Genomic DNA, 15,901 nt, shown 5'->3' with positions numbered 1-15,901 from the left:
GTGATAGTATCGACCCAGTGGGCCTAGAATTTTGCGAGAGCGCTCATTATAATGACAATTAAAAGTTCTAGTGCCCTTTTTAAGTGACAAAAAAAATTGGAGGGGACATAGGCCCCTTCCCACGTTAATTTTTTCCCAAAGTCACTGGATCAAAATTTTGAGATAGCCATTTTGTTCAACATAGACGAAAAACCTAATAGTTATGTCTTTTGGGACGACTTAAACCCCCACAGTCCCCGGGGGAGGGGCCGCAGGATTTTCTAGCATTATTAAAAGAAACAAAAAAAAATTAGAACATAGATAAAAAAAAGTTTTTCAGGTGGAAGTAAAAAGCAGCATTAGAGCCTACAACGAACAGAAATTATTACGTATTTAAGGGGGTTCTTCTCCTCCACAATACCTCAATCTTTACGCTAAAGTATTTTTTAGTAGTTTCAACTATTTATTCTACGGCCTTTGTGATTCAGGGGTTATTCTTAAAGAATTGGGACCAAATTGAAGCTTTAGTATAAAGAGCGAGGTATTGACGAAAGGGAGAACCCCCTCATATACGTAATAAAAATATAAAATCTAGAATTTCGTTACGTAAGTTAATTCGTAAGTTACTTATATTTATCACTAATAAAAACGTTCGTAAAAAAAGTTCTAGTTTCCTTTTTAATTAACCAAAAATAGGAGTGCAACTAGGCCTCCTTCCCCACCCCCCTTTTTTCAAAATCGTCCGATCAAAACTATGAGAAATCCATTTAGCCAAAAAAAAACTAATATGCACATTATATTTTAATTATTCATGTGCGGTGAGGCAAAATCAAAATATGCATTAACTAAAAAACGTTCAGAAATTGAATAAAAAAAACAAGTTTTTTTTAACTACAAGAAGCTATATTAAAACTTAAAACGAACAGAAATTATTCCGTATATGAAAGGGGTTGTCCCCTATTCAACCCCTCGCTCTTTACGCTAATATTTTTTATTGTTTTAAAAATTAGATTCGTAAGAAAGAGTCAAACTTTAGCGTAAAGAGTGAGACGTTAAAGAGGAGACAACCCCTTTCATATAAGGAATAATTTCTGTTCGTTTTAAGTTTTAATGTCGCTCCTTACTTGTAGTTAAAAAAACTTATTTTTTTATATTTAATTCTCTAACAGAAACAGGTAGCAGAGTTAGACTTCGTCCAGAAAATAGTTTTTTCTGCACCTCCGATGATGATGAAAAAAATATCCTTTTTACATACAAATTCTTATTATAAAAGGTAAAAAAAATTCAAATTGTAGTTTTTTACGAATTACAGAAATATGCCTTCTGAATCACCGCAGTCAAAAGGGCACAGGATAAGGGCCAGATCTAATTTTTCAGTTTCAAATCCTCTTAGAGCAATGTTTTTACATCAGTGCCACCTAACTGAATTATATGTTAAACCAAAAATTCTAAAAAAGAAATGAAGAATTCTATGACATGTTTAACAGACTCAAATTTCCTATCTTGAGTGTTACCAAATCAAAAAATTTACTGAAAGCAGATGGCTCTGTTATTTAGTAAGTATTTTCACTACACAAATAAAGAGCACATTTACAGCTGTGCAACTAATGCCCGACCCAAGAGCAGATACGGAATTAATATTTTTGGGAGTGTCCCAGCTAAACCCAGGCTCCCTTGTTTGTGTTTTTAGCCTCTCAACTCCTGCAATTCCGACTTTCCTGGGAGGGGGGACGGTGCATCTAAGATCACCCCTTGGTTGGAACCACATCCTAGGTATTGGAATGGTAATCACAGCTGCTACCAGATATTGGTGTGAAAATGGTGCTGCACCACTTATTGGAGGGGAATACCTCACTGGTGCCAAATATTGAAATGGAATGCCTCGCGGTTACCACTACTGTACCGTAAATATAGAGTATGTTAGTACCCTTTTACGGTATACCTTGCTCCAAGGTATGGCAACGTGATCAAAAGATCAAACGGGCCAAACTCTAGGCCAAGGGTGAAACTAACGTGGGTAACCGCTAATATCTCTAACTGTCTCTTTGGAGGGTAAACAGGCCCCCCTGTCGATATATTAGTGACGGTATTTATCGCAAACTCTTTTCCTACCCTGGCTAGGCTCCTGGAAAAATAATATCACACGGCTACAGAAAATTGCTTACTTGTATCCTTCCAAACGTCACTTGACAAAACACACAAACTGTGCTTGCCAACTTACTTATTGCAAAACAACTGTAGCTTAGCACCCAGACTACTTTAACTTATCATTGAAAATAATACTATAGGCAAATCTAAGCAATTGCATTTACGGAAACGAAAACAGGTCATTTATCTGAAAAAAAAGAAACAGGGGTGAAACCCCAACAGTAGTCACACCTGTTGATAATAAAAAGCTATGGTTTCTTAATGGTATAGGTTTTTTTCTTGATTTTGACGTGACGCATGCATTTCAGAAGTGGAAAAGGGTCCTTGAAAAACTTGTATCACACGTTTAAATAATCTTTGATTTTAGATAATTCATCAGTGAGTTTGCAAGGAAATGACCCAAATGAGAAGCAATAAAAAAAACCTAAATCCACACACAAACCCCAATTAAATACTGTTTTATGGTGGATTTTCTTGGTTGTTGTTTCTTCGCAAGGATTTATCCATAATCATCATGGTTCAAGCATATAATAAAAATTTCTAAACTACGTTCTCTACTCCTTATCTTGTAAAATTTGAATACAACTAACAAGTGAGAAAAAATCACAACTCGAAGCTTTTTCAAATTTTGTTTACTACGATTTCAATGAATATGCTGTTCGTTGTAATTTCTTTTTATGGTGTTGAGTGAGATATTTTACCTATTTTGTTTTTAATAAAATAAAATTGGGTCAGAATTTCAGATATAGACAAAATCTAAAAAGTAATAATACCTCTTTTAAGAGAAAATAGTACAGAGCTACACTAGCTGATACGCATAGTAACATGGTAAAAGAAAGACAGGTAAAATTGAATGCCTAATCAAACAGTTCGTGGTAACGAACTGTAGTAAGGAGCGACCCGGCTCAATAGAAACCAAAACTGTAAAAAATGGAATTTTGATACCAATAGCTACATCAAAAGAATCGCATTTTAATTATGATTCTAAATATATAAGTTTAATCAAGTTTAGTCTTACGCACCAAAAGTTACGAGCCTGAGAAAATTTGTGCGATTTTAGAAAATAGGGGGAAACACCCCCTAAAAGTCATAGAATCTTAACAAAATTACATCATCAGATTCAGCGTATCAGAGAACCCTACTGTAGAAGTTTCAAGCTCCTATCTACAAAAATGTGGAATTTTGTATTTTTTGCCAGAAGGCAGATCACGGATGCGTGTTTATTTGTTTTTTTTTTTTTGTTTTTTTTTTTCTTTTTACCAGGGGTGATCGTATCGACCCAGTTGTCCTAGAATGTTGCGAGAGGGCTCATTCTAACGGAAATGAAATGTTCTAGTGCCCTTTTTAAGTGACCAAAAAATTGGAGGACACCTAGTCCCCCTCCCACGCTAATTATTTTCCCAAAGTCAACAGATGAAAATTCTGAGATAGCCATTTTATTCAGCGTAGTCGAAAAACCTTATAATTATGTCTTTGGGGACGACTTACTCCTTCACAGTCCCCGTGGGAGGGGCTACAAGTTACAAACTTTGACCAGTGCTTACATATAGTAATGGTTATTGGGAAGTGTACAGGTGTTTTCAGGAGGATTTTTTGGTTGGGGGAGGGGTTGAAAAGAGGGGGATATACTGGGGGAACTTTTCATCGAGGAATTTGTCATGGGGGAAGAAAATTTCCATGAAGGGAGCGCAGGATTTACTAGCATTATTTAAAAAAAAATAATGAAAAAATAAATATGAAAAAGTTTTTTTCAGCTGGAAGTAAGGAGCAGCATTAAAACTTAAAACGAACAGAAACTATTACCCATATGAGGGGCTCACCTCCTCCTAATACCTCGCTCTTTACGCTAAAGTATTTTTAGTAATGTCAACTATTTATCCTACGGCTTTTGTGATTCAGGGGTCATTCTTAATGAATTGGGCCAAAATTTAAGATTTAGTGTAAAGAGAGAGGTACTGACGAGGGGGCAAACCCTCTCATATGTGTAATAAAAATATGAGAATAAAAAATTCTTTACGTAAGCTAGTTTATAAGTTACGTATATCTTTTACTAATAAAAAGATTCGTAAAAAATTAAAAGTTCTAGTTGCCTTTTTTATTAACCAAAAAATTGGAGGGCAACTAGGCTTCCTCCCCCGCGCTTTTTTTCTCAAAATCATTCGATCAAAATTATGAGAAAGCCATTTAGCCCCCCCCCAAAAAATATGCAAATTTCGTTTTAATTATTTCTCTGCGGAGAGCCAAAATCAAAACATGCATTGATTCAAAAACGTTCAGAAATTAAATAATAAAAACAAGTTTTTTCAACTGAAAGTAAGGAGCGACATTAAAACTTAAAACGGACAGAAATTACTTCGTATATGAAAGGGGCTGCTTCCTCATCAACGCCCCGCTGTTTACGCTAAAGTTTTTTACTGTTTCAAAAAGAAGAGTTGAGAGAAAGAGTCAAACTTTAGCGTAAAGAGCGGGGCGCTGATGAGGAAGCAGCCCCTTTTATATACGAAGTAATTTCTGTTCGTTTTAAGTTTTAATGTCGCTCCTTACTTTCAGTTGAAAAAACTTGTTTTTTTTATTTAATACATTTTATTAAGGTTAAGCTTTCTATCCTGTTTCCAAAAGACACACCCCTGTTTATGTCTACGATGCACATTACCCCTCTACAGTTCTCTAAGAAATAAATCCTGCTTCACTGGAGGCCACTGGTAGACCTATTAAGTGTCGTTGAATCTTTTCTTTCTTCGTAAAATGTTTCTGCCGTCGTCTGTCGACTTGATCTTGGTATCTTATCGTAAAAAATACTGCAACTGGCATAACAGTGTCCAAGCACATATTTTTAAAAATTGGATTCATTTTTTTGAAGTGGGTATTCTTTTAATATTCAGCGAGGCTCTTTTCCGCCCCTGAAAAAGCTCACAATTCAGAAGCTAAAATATGGACATAGTAAACGTGCACTTTCCACTTTGAGTTATTCTTGATTATGCCTCACACACTTGCGTTTCATCACTTTGGAGTCTATAATCTAAAGAAGAGAGATTAAAAGGTTTGTCTGGGATTTTGTTTGTATTAAATAAATAAACAACAAGTCTTTTCTACTGGAAGTAAGGAGGAACATTAAAACTTAAAACGAACAGAAATTATTTCGTATATGAGGCCATCTGCCCCATCCCCAATATCCCTTTTTTAGTGCTAAAGCTTTTAAAATTTTTTTGAAAGATGTTCTGATTCTAATTACATAGTCCTTGTGTTTCAGAAATAGTTTTTAAAGAATTGGACAAAAGGTTGAAATTTAGCGTCAAGAGGGGTATTGAGAAAGGGGCAGCTCCCCTCATATACAGAACAATTTCTGTTGGTGTTAAGTTTTAATGTTATTCCTTACTTTTAGTAGAAAAAACCTTGTTTATTTTATTTAATATCTGATCGTTTTTCAAACAAACCAAGGAAATCCACCCCTCTGTGGTAAATCTTCCCAGGAAAAATTTCTATATAAGAAATTCTTCCCATGTAAATTTCTTCCACCGGGGAACTATCCTCGGACAATTCCATCCTAGCTGTGAATTCTCCCCAGTAAATGTCTTGCTTAGGATTCCACCTGAAAAATACTCCTTAGCATACTTTCATTTGAAGAAAGGCTTGTTTTTATTGAATTTCTGATCTTTTTGAAGATCACGGGGGAATTCTTCCTGTGTGGAAAATATTTCCCGGATATCACCCCTCCCCCACCCTCTCTAAATTGAAAGTTTCTCCCGCCGACAGTTTCCCCATGAAGAATTTCTCCTGGTGATAATTCCACTTGAAGGTTTTTTCCCTTGGGAAATCCCCCCGCTACGTAAAAATCCCCTAGATAATTCCAATTAGGCTCAAAATTTGACCTGGAAAATTCCCCCACAGCATTTTCTTATGTAAAATGGGGCTACCAACATAAAGGTAAGACAAATACAACGAATTTTGTACCCAAACAACCCGAATTTTGTACCCGAATTTTGTTCACAAACAACTTATTTATATATATATATATATATATATATATATATATATATATATATATATATATATATATATATATATATATATATATATATATATATATATATATATATATAGATAAGAGCCCAAGTCTTTGCTTTTGCAAATTACTGAAATGAAAGCTTCCTTATATTGCAAAATATTTTATTGGAATTTTAATGTAATTCATTTTATTGCAATATTATTGTAATTTAACTATTGCAATTTTAATGTAATGTAATTGAATGCAATTTTTATGTAAATTTTGTTTTTTTTATATCTGTGTTGTTCTTTACTGTAACATAAAAAAAATAATCATAAACAGGAAAAACGTATGGCTTTTTCTTATTTGGAATAGCAAGAGACGAACTTCAGAGAATCAGGCAGCTATATAAGTACAATATATGCCATGGGGTTATTCTCTAATAGGTTTCAGCCATCTCTAGAGCCATATAATCCCTATTCTAAAGAAGTAATTTTCAAAATATGTTGGTTTCGAGTTATCTTGTCAATAGATTATTTCAGTTAACATGGGCTAGATGTCGTTTCTTACTATAGATATTGATCCGACCCGCTCCTAAGTCATTGTTCGTTACTTTCAAGTGTTTGTTAGAACTTTGCTTGCTAAATGTTTCGCTATTTAAATTTCATTTTGTAGAAAATTGGAGCTATATTTGAGTCAATTTTGGAAGCATTATTCATGCCGTTAAAGTTTAGTATTTTCGAGTCCAAACGAAACGTGCGGTATTTTGGAAAATTCTCTTTTTGCGGAAGCTCTTGGTTCCTTTACGTGCAACTGTACTCGAATCCCAATACAACAGGATTAACAAGGTACGACAACAATCGCTCAACACTAAAATAAATTTACACTAAAAACATTATTATCTTTTTCAGACGAGAAAATTGACTTGATAAAAAAGACAAATTAAACGACAAAAACTAGAGCTCATTTGGGTTTTCCTTGATTAGCAACAGGTTCCATAGCTTTGTACACGATTTCTTCATCACCAAGGAATTGCATAGATTTAATCGGTTTCAAATTGTCATCAAGTTCGTAAATGAAAGGTATTCCATTTGGCAAGTTTATTCCCATAATAGCTTCATCAGACAGTTGATCCAAATGTTTGACAATACCTCTTAGGCTATTTCCGTGGGGAGCAAATTAGACCAATTAAACGACAAAAACTAGAGCTCATTTGGGTTTTCCTTGAATAGCAACAGCTTCCATAGCTTTGTACACAGTTTCTTCATCACCAAGGAATTGCATAGATTTAATCAATTTCAAATTGTCATCAAGTTCATAAAAGAAAGGTATTCTATTTGGCAAGTTTATTCCCATAATAGCTTCATCAGATAGTTTTTCCAAATGTTTGACAATACCTCTTAGTCGCCATTTTAGCCGCCAAGTCTTCTCAACGGGAAGGCTAGACTGCTCAATTTCTTCAAGAATGACTTTCAAGGTATGTTGAGCTCTAGTCAAAACTGATGTATGAGCAGCATTAAATTGGTAGCCTTTTCTCTTCAAAGTCTGGCCAGCAGCATGGGCTTCCTGAATCTCCTTTTTACTCAAGGGAGCATCAAACCAGCCGCAATTTTTTTTTCTTTGTTCCAAGCTCTTTCACCATGCCTAACCATAACAATTTTGTATAACAATTCCGTATCCAAGCCGTTTATAACAATTGTTATGATTTGGCTTAAGAACTTTCACTTTCAATGAGAATAGAATGGCAACGAGTGATTGCGAAATAAATTCATAAAAAATTTCCAAACAGCTTTGTTCAATATCCAGAAAAAGGTTATTTTAAAATTTTTTTTTTTTAGATGTACAATTTACTTTATTTCAACCAATATTTTACACTAAAATTTGCTGGTTGAGTTTACAATGCAGTTCCACCTTTAATTTAGCCACCACGGCCAGTATGTCATAACAAAAGAAAAGTATCACAAACAATCAGATTAAAAAAAAAACTAAACAAAATCCATTATAATTTACTGACGGGCATTGACAATTTGAATAAAATCTGGCTTGAGGGATGCGCCACCGACGAGAAAACCGTCAATATTTCTCTCTCTGGCAAGTTCACGACAGTTATCAGTAGTTACAGAGCCACCATAAATAATTTGCGTTTTCCGAGCCACATCTGCAGAGACGTTATCGTTTAGCCATTTGCGAAGCTTGACGTGGATCTCTTGAGCCTGAGCTGGAGAGGCTGTTTTACCAGTACCGATTGCCCAAACCGGCTCATAGGCAAAGACCACATTTTGCCATTGATTCGGCTTGATATTATCAGCAATTGCTTTCAGCTGACGGAAAACAACCTCCTCTGTCTTTCCACTTTCCCTCTCTTCGAGTTTTTCTTCAATGCATGGGATCACCTTCAACCCAGCTTCAAGGGCATGGCCAACCTTGGCCCAATTAGCTCATCAGATTCCCCAAACACATTTCTTCTCTCAGAATGACCTATGATGGCCCACTCAACTCCAACATCTTTGATCATTGCAGGACTAGTCTCTCCAGTAAATGCTCCTTTAGGAACCTTGTAGCAATTTTGTGCTGCCACACCGACTGATGATGGTAAAGTTTTTCTAACATGTTCCAAATAAATGGTAGGAGGAGCACACACAACCTCTGTGCTTGGGTCAAGATTTCCAGCAGTTAGGAAATTTATTATGTTTCCAATTTCCTGCTTATTTCCATTTAACTGCCAGTTTCCACCGACAAAGAAATTCCTTGGTGCAGACAACATTTCTAACAACAATTTCGCGTTAATTAACAAAAATCCTTGGTCCAATTTCTAACAACAATTTCTACTAAACTTCAAACTTTCGGTTTTCTTTTCTAAAGTCTTTGAATTGCTTTAACCCATTGTCAAATTATATTCAAATATTTTTGCAATCACCAGTTTTTTACTCTTTAAACAATTTAATTCGGTTTCAAATTGTCATCAAGTTCATAAGCGAAAGGCATTCCATTTAGCAAGTTTATTCCCATACTAGTTTCATCAGACAGTTGATCCAAATGTTTGACAATATCTCTTAGGCTATTTTTTTGTGGGCAGCAATAAGGATTTTCTTTTCTTTCCTTGTTTGAGGAACAATAACTTTGTTCCAATATGGTTGTATCCTTTCAATGGTCAATTTCAAGGAATCAAACTTTGCAAATTCTTCTTTATTAGGTGCACCTTTGTAACTTGGATCATCATTAATAATTTTATAGAATTCACTTGATTTTTCAAGTGGTGGTGGGGGACTGTTGAAACTACGTCTCCATATTTGGACTTGCTTCTCCTCATAGATTCTAGCAGTTTCTACTTTATTAAGACTAGTCAAGCCCCCATAGAGCCTTTAATTTAGTCGCCAAGTCTTCTAAACGGGAAGGCTAGACTGCTCAATTTCTTCAAGAATGACTTTCAAGGTATGTTGAGCTCTAGTCAAAACTGATGTATGAACAGCATAAAATTGGTAGCCTTTTTCCTTCAAAGTCTGGCTGGCACCATGGGCTTCTTGAATTCCATTTTTGCTCAAGGGAGCATCAAACCAGCTGCAAAATGTGTTTTCTTTGTTCCAAGCACTTTCACCATGCCTAACCATAACAATTTTGTGCAACATATTTGTTACTATGAACTTAGATAACAATCTCTTAAAAGTTAAAATAAAATGACTTAACGAGTTCATTGAATCGAAACGAAAATTAAACTAATTTTAAAATATTGCGGTATTTTCTTAGTTCTATCAAAAAATTGAAATTATTTCTCAAAACACCATAAAAGGGTTTGCATTTTACATAATAGCTTTAGCAATTCTGAACTGAAAACTGAAATAAAACAAAATGTAATGATGGAAATATCTCAACGTAAAAGAGAGGTTCATTTTAGGAGTTAAGCCAAAAAAAATTTGTTTCCAGGAGACAATTATTATAACTGAGCAACGAAATAAAATTATTTCATTTAAAATTTTCAGGAATTATTCTAGTTTTCAATTGACAAATCAGATTTGTGTTATTCGCCTATGAAGAATAATATCTCGAGGTAAAAACTAATCACCGACCATAACGATTGCCACTTCGTTGATAGTTGGAGCATTTTATCTACGCAAATGTTCGCCAGTAGGCGTCTTGTCAGCGAGAATTATTTCATTTAAAATTTTCAGGAATCACTCTAGTTTCAATTGACAAATCAGATTTGTGTTATTCGCCTATGAAGAATAATATCTCGAGGTAAAAACTAATCACCGACCATAACGATTGCCACTTCGTTGATAGTTGGAGCATTTTATCAACGCAAATGTTCACCAGTAGGCGTCTTGTCAGCGAGAATAACAATTTTATGCGTATCAGTGGGCATCAAGTCGATTGCTGTTTTGAACACACACTCAATTATTATTTTTGTGGAAAAGATGTTGCAAAACGATAGTCCTTTCAACGACGGGAGAAATTACGCAACGTGTATTCAATTCAGCATTGCTATTACTGATTAAGTACAGTTGCAAAAATTTGTGATGCTCGCCTGAGAATGGCAGAAGGGAGCCTGCTCTATGATAAATTTGCCCTTTTACTTTAAAAGAAGGCATAAAATGACCTTGATCTTCGATTTCGGAACCAAACGACGTCATTTGGAAACATGAGTTTTATTTACTGATGTTTGATAAAAAACGCTTCGATTCAGACCTATATCTCGTAAGCAAAGTCTTCAATGGCTCTGGTGGTGCAGCCAGTCGAGGAAGTTTAACTTTTCCTGAGGCGCAACACATTCCCATTGTTTCGCCATTAAGTTTCAAGGCCTTGCAATAGTGACAAATTTCAGACATAGTCCCGATTTGAATATCTCGACTCAAGCTATAATCATCGGAAGGGTAGTACCTGAATACCAGACGATTATACACGCCTTGCTCTTGTAATACATCGACACGCTTTCTTTTGGTACTTTCTCTTCGAGCTGCAAGCCTGGTGTCGCGTTGCTCTGGTGATTCCTCGACATGCCTTCCTTTTTCACTTTCTCTTTCAGCCGCAAGCCTAGTTTCGCGTGCTCTGGTGATTCCTTTATACGCCTTCGTTGACGTAAATTGGACAATCCTAATCTCTTTGAGCCGCAAGCCTGGTTTTGCGTTGCTCTGGTGTTTCTTCCTGGTGTTCCCTTTGAGCCGTAAGTATTAATATTGAATCAAGTCCAATTTTTACTAAGCTTCAAACTTTTGGTTTTCTTTTTTAAGGTTTTCGCATTGCTTTATTTTTGAACTTGCCAAAATATATTCAAATATTTTTGCAATCACCATGCCTAACCATAACAATTTTGTACTTCGTATTTTAAACTATGAACTTAGATAAGAATATTTTAAAAGCTAAAATAAAATGACGTAACGAGTTCGTTTAATCGAAACGAAAATTAAACTAATTTTAAAATCTTTTAGTATTTTTCTAGTTCAATTAAAAAATTAAAACTATAGCTCAGACACCATAAATAGGTTTGCAATTTACATAATAACTTTAGCAATTCTGAACTAAAAACTGAAATAAAACGAAATATAATGATGGAAATATCTCAACGTAAAAGAGACATTCATTTTAGGAGTTAAGACAAAAAGAAAACTGGTTTCCAGGAGATTATTATAACTGTAATGAGAAATGAAATAAAATTATTTTATTTAAAATTTTCAGGAATTATTCTAGTTTCAGTTGATAAATTAGATTTTGTGTTATTCGCCTATGAAGAATAATATCTCGAGGTAAAAACTGATCACTGACCATAATGATTGCCACTTCGTTGATAGTTGGAGCATTGTATCTACGCACATGTTCAAACCAATGGTGATGAAATGGCTTCTAAGTTTTCAGCTGAAATTTTCCAGTTATACTGTGACACCTTTCCAGTGAAAAAAATTAATTCCAAATCTAATTGTAAACCATGGATAAATAAAAAAAAAATTGTACCTAATAAATGAATGTGATAGACTCATTAGGGAAAGATTTTTCCAAGAATCTCAAAAACTTTGAAACATTGTTATTAGTGAAATCCATAAAGCAAGAAAGGAGCATGGTGCTCACGTGCTCAATAAGTTACTGTATTCTAGCCCTACAAATTTCCACAAATGTATCCAAGATCTAATGGGAAAGGTCTCTTCAAAGTTTTTTTTACTTGATAGTAATGGTTACCCCGTGATTGCAGATATCATAAATGATTATTTTGCTTCAATTTACAAAACTCACCCACCACTCAAAAATATGCTGGCCAACAGTGCAATGATTGATATTCCTGTGATTGAAAAACACCAGACCCAGCTTAAATACGAAAATCTTAACACAAATAAGTCAGTATAACCAGGTAATATCCATACCAAATTGATTTTGAAATGTACCAAGTATTTAAGTATACCTCTAACTGCTACTTTTAACCAATGTTTTGTAGATGGTATTTTTCCAGTGTGTTTAAAAAAAGCTATTATATCACCTACACAAAAAACAAGGCTCTAAGAGTTCCTTCTGACTTAAGACCAATATCGAAAACCTCTATTTTCTCTAAAATTTTTGAAAGTTTTATTTACAATTTCCTCTTTGATGATATACAACATAAAATCAACCCAAATCAGTTTGGTTTTAGGCCGAATCATAAAACCACACATTTTTTAATTTATATACTTGACACAGTTTTAAAACATCTTGAGTTAAATAGCTCCTACATTGAGGCTCGTTTTGCTGATATTAGGAAAGCCCTTTGACAATTTGAATCATCAGACTGTTATTGATAATGCAAGGGCTTTAGGTGTCAAAGATTTTGTTTTACGTATGCTAGCTAGTTTTTTGTCTGGTCATGAGCAATGTGTACTCCTCCCTAACGGATATTCATCAGTTTCTACCTGGATTTCCTGTGGAGCACCCCAAGGGACTAAATTAGGTCCTTTAGAATTTAAATTGTTTTTAACAGTGTTTTACCAAACTTTGACAACGCTTTTAAACTTGCGGATGGTTTGACATTACGTAACCTTCGTCAAACCTCAAATACTTCGGTTGTTGAACTTGACTCACTCATTAACAACTTAAAGAATCATCTGGACAATTTTAAACTCAACCTAAGCATACCTAAAAGTATTTTAATACTATTCTCCTTTTTAAAAAATATACCTCCAATCAATAATTACCTTTGCATACCAAATTTAAATACAGATAAACTGCTTGGTGTGCAGTTGGACAAAGACCTTAAATGGAAGTACCACACTTTTCACTTATTTAAATCTGGTAGTTTTCTCCTTAAATCTTTCTCCCTTCTCAAACGGTTCTCCATATCAATCCAGCACCTTAAAATAATTTATTGTTCTTATATAAGACCCTGTCTTGAATATGCTTTCCTTGTCTGGCACCTTGGGTTGACCTACGCCCAATATTCTAAAATTGAAAGTATTCAATAAAGAGCAATAAAAATTATACTGGGGACGTCCTATACTTGTTACGATCCAGGTTTGGCTAGACTTGAACTTACTACATTGGAATCACAACGTCATATCCTTACCATAAACTTTGGGCACAAGTGCCTTAGTTCTAACTATCATTGACGTCTTCTTCCCCCCTTCAAAGAAAATCCCCCAATCCTTCCTAATACAAAACTTAATGCTTGTAGAGCTCCAAATACCCAGCTTGACTTGTGTCCCCAAATGTTGACCATGAGGTACAAAAACTCTTCTGTTCCGTATTTATATATATATATATATATATATATATATATATATATATATATATATATATATATATATATATATATATATATATATATACATATACCACGATTCTCACCAAAAGAATGCAAAAAGCTATTCTGTGGAAATTCTCAGATAGTCAATTGATTTAGAACTACCGAAAAACTATATGCGTATTGAGCCTCCTTTTTCAGAGGCAGTAATGTCGTATGGTGGCGCATTGGTTTCTAAAGGTACAAGTAGCCCAAGTCCTTTACAATAACGGTTTATATAGATGTTTATTTTAGCCAGAAAGACTGTCCCACGGCAAAGCGGTGTTTTCAGTCATTTCGTGGTGCCAAACAACCATTCTAGCCAAAAAGAAGTCCAAAAAGCTATTTTGTAAACATTCTGAGATAGTCAAGTGATTTAGAATCTCCAAAAACTATAAACGTATTGACCCTCCTGTTTCAGAGGCAGTTATTCCGTACGGTGGTGCATTGTTTTCTAAAGATCCAGGTAGTCCTACAAATAACGGTTAACATAGACATTTATTTTAGACAAAACACTGCCCCACAACAAAGCAGCGTATTCTGTCATTTCGTGGTTCAAAACAACAATTAAGGCCAAAAGAAGGCGATAAAGCTATTATCTGAAAATTCTGAGATGGCCTTCTGTTTCAGAGCCAGTAATGCTGTACGGTGGTGTGGTGGTGGATTTGTTTCTAAGGTTGCAGGTAGTCCTACAAAATAAACAACAACATAGAAATTTATTTTAACACTTCTTAAGAGTAGATGATTTGGTTGAAGCTTGAAAAAATTGTGTATATTTGTATATAATAGAACTTAGGCAGTAATGGAGGAGGGTCGGTGGCTGTTTGTGTAGGTTGGAGGAGGAGTTTGCCTTAAGCGTCAAAAAGTGGATTCTAATTCTTGGGGTGTCTTCAGATGAACGAAGTAAAATTTTCAAGCATTCTCACGTACAATACTAGCTAAGGGTATATTGAGGGATATCTTGATTGTTTAGATTAAACATGTGATTTTACATATGTTGTAGGTCCTTGCGAACTTCCAACTTGGTTCATGTTGCAGTATTGAGTGATTTGCAAGCCAAAACAGTCAAGATCATGTTTGATTATCAATTGTCTTATCATCATCCCATAGCCTGCTCAATCACTTTGCCCGCCTTTGGTCATCATAGTGCATCTCTTGGTCCTTCAGCGCCCCTACACCGTCAAGATTTCGAAAAATTGATCAAGCGCTTTTTACTATACCGGAAGATTCAATTTTAGATAAAATAAGAATCCTTTTCTATCACCTTTTCTAATTGCCTAAAAAAGAGATTCGAATATGTATAGATATTGCTGGTGCTGAAATTTGCCATCCCTCTTTGAAATTCGTTGCTAGGGCCCCGGTAGAATTGGATGTTAGGGGTCCTACTGGAATTGCTCGCTAGGGTCATATTGTAGTTGGTTTCCAGACCCCAAAGTGGAATTGGATGTTAGAGTGGCCACTAAAATGGCTTGCCAGAGGATGAGTCAGCCACAAATTGTCACGGTGGTGTGAATATGCCCTGCCATGGCTCAAAGAAACGTAGTATTTCTATTAGAATATCCCAGAAATAACTCTTAATTTGGTTTAAATTTAGCTCTTATAACCCCCCCCCCTTCTGGGATTAGTTGATACCCCCCCCCCACTGGAGTAGATCGGGTCAGCTATTGAGTTTCACAAGCTGAAAATTGAGAGAAAATAACACCAAGAAGAAATTAGCAAAATATGAAATTAAGTCACTTGTCTTAACTTTCTAAACATTCTCTAAGAAGGAATATTTTCCTATGTTTTGAAAAAGTTTTTGTCATTCTTTTTGAAAACATTTCTTTAAATTCTCTAAGAAGGACCCTACAAAATGCTAATATTATATCGCAAAGAAGTGAAGAATTGTTTTTTCCGGGTTTATAATACGCTTCTAAAGCATTATTTAGCAAGAAGGTGCACTTTAAATATAACCAAGCTCTAGTAATCGATTTCCCCCTCAGTATCTCAATTATTGCAATCATAGGAAACACGTAATCAACAGCTTAATCATTCTTGTAAGTGGGACATAGGAATTC

The 15,901-nt window shown here is 35.0% G+C and overlaps 1 protein-coding gene and 1 pseudogene across 1 annotated transcript; both read right to left on the bottom strand.

Annotated features, from left to right (window-relative positions):
- Positions 1-7,075: 7,075 nt before the first annotated feature.
- On the bottom strand, positions 7,076-9,738 carry LOC136040847 (phosphoglycerate mutase 2-like). The gene is given in 2 exon segments (XM_065725212.1): positions 7,076-7,284; positions 9,186-9,738. Coding segments are annotated over 2 exon segments (762 nt in total).
- Positions 8,068-8,876, bottom strand: LOC136041067 (triosephosphate isomerase-like; annotated as a pseudogene).
- Positions 9,739-15,901: the final 6,163 nt, after the last annotated feature.

Source organism: Artemia franciscana, chromosome 21 (genome assembly GCF_032884065.1).
Source record: "Artemia franciscana chromosome 21, ASM3288406v1, whole genome shotgun sequence".
Classification (NCBI taxonomy): Eukaryota; Metazoa; Arthropoda; class Branchiopoda; order Anostraca; family Artemiidae; genus Artemia; species Artemia franciscana.
Note: the sequence above shows the minus strand (reverse complement) of the source record. Positions and strands in the feature narration are given on the sequence as shown.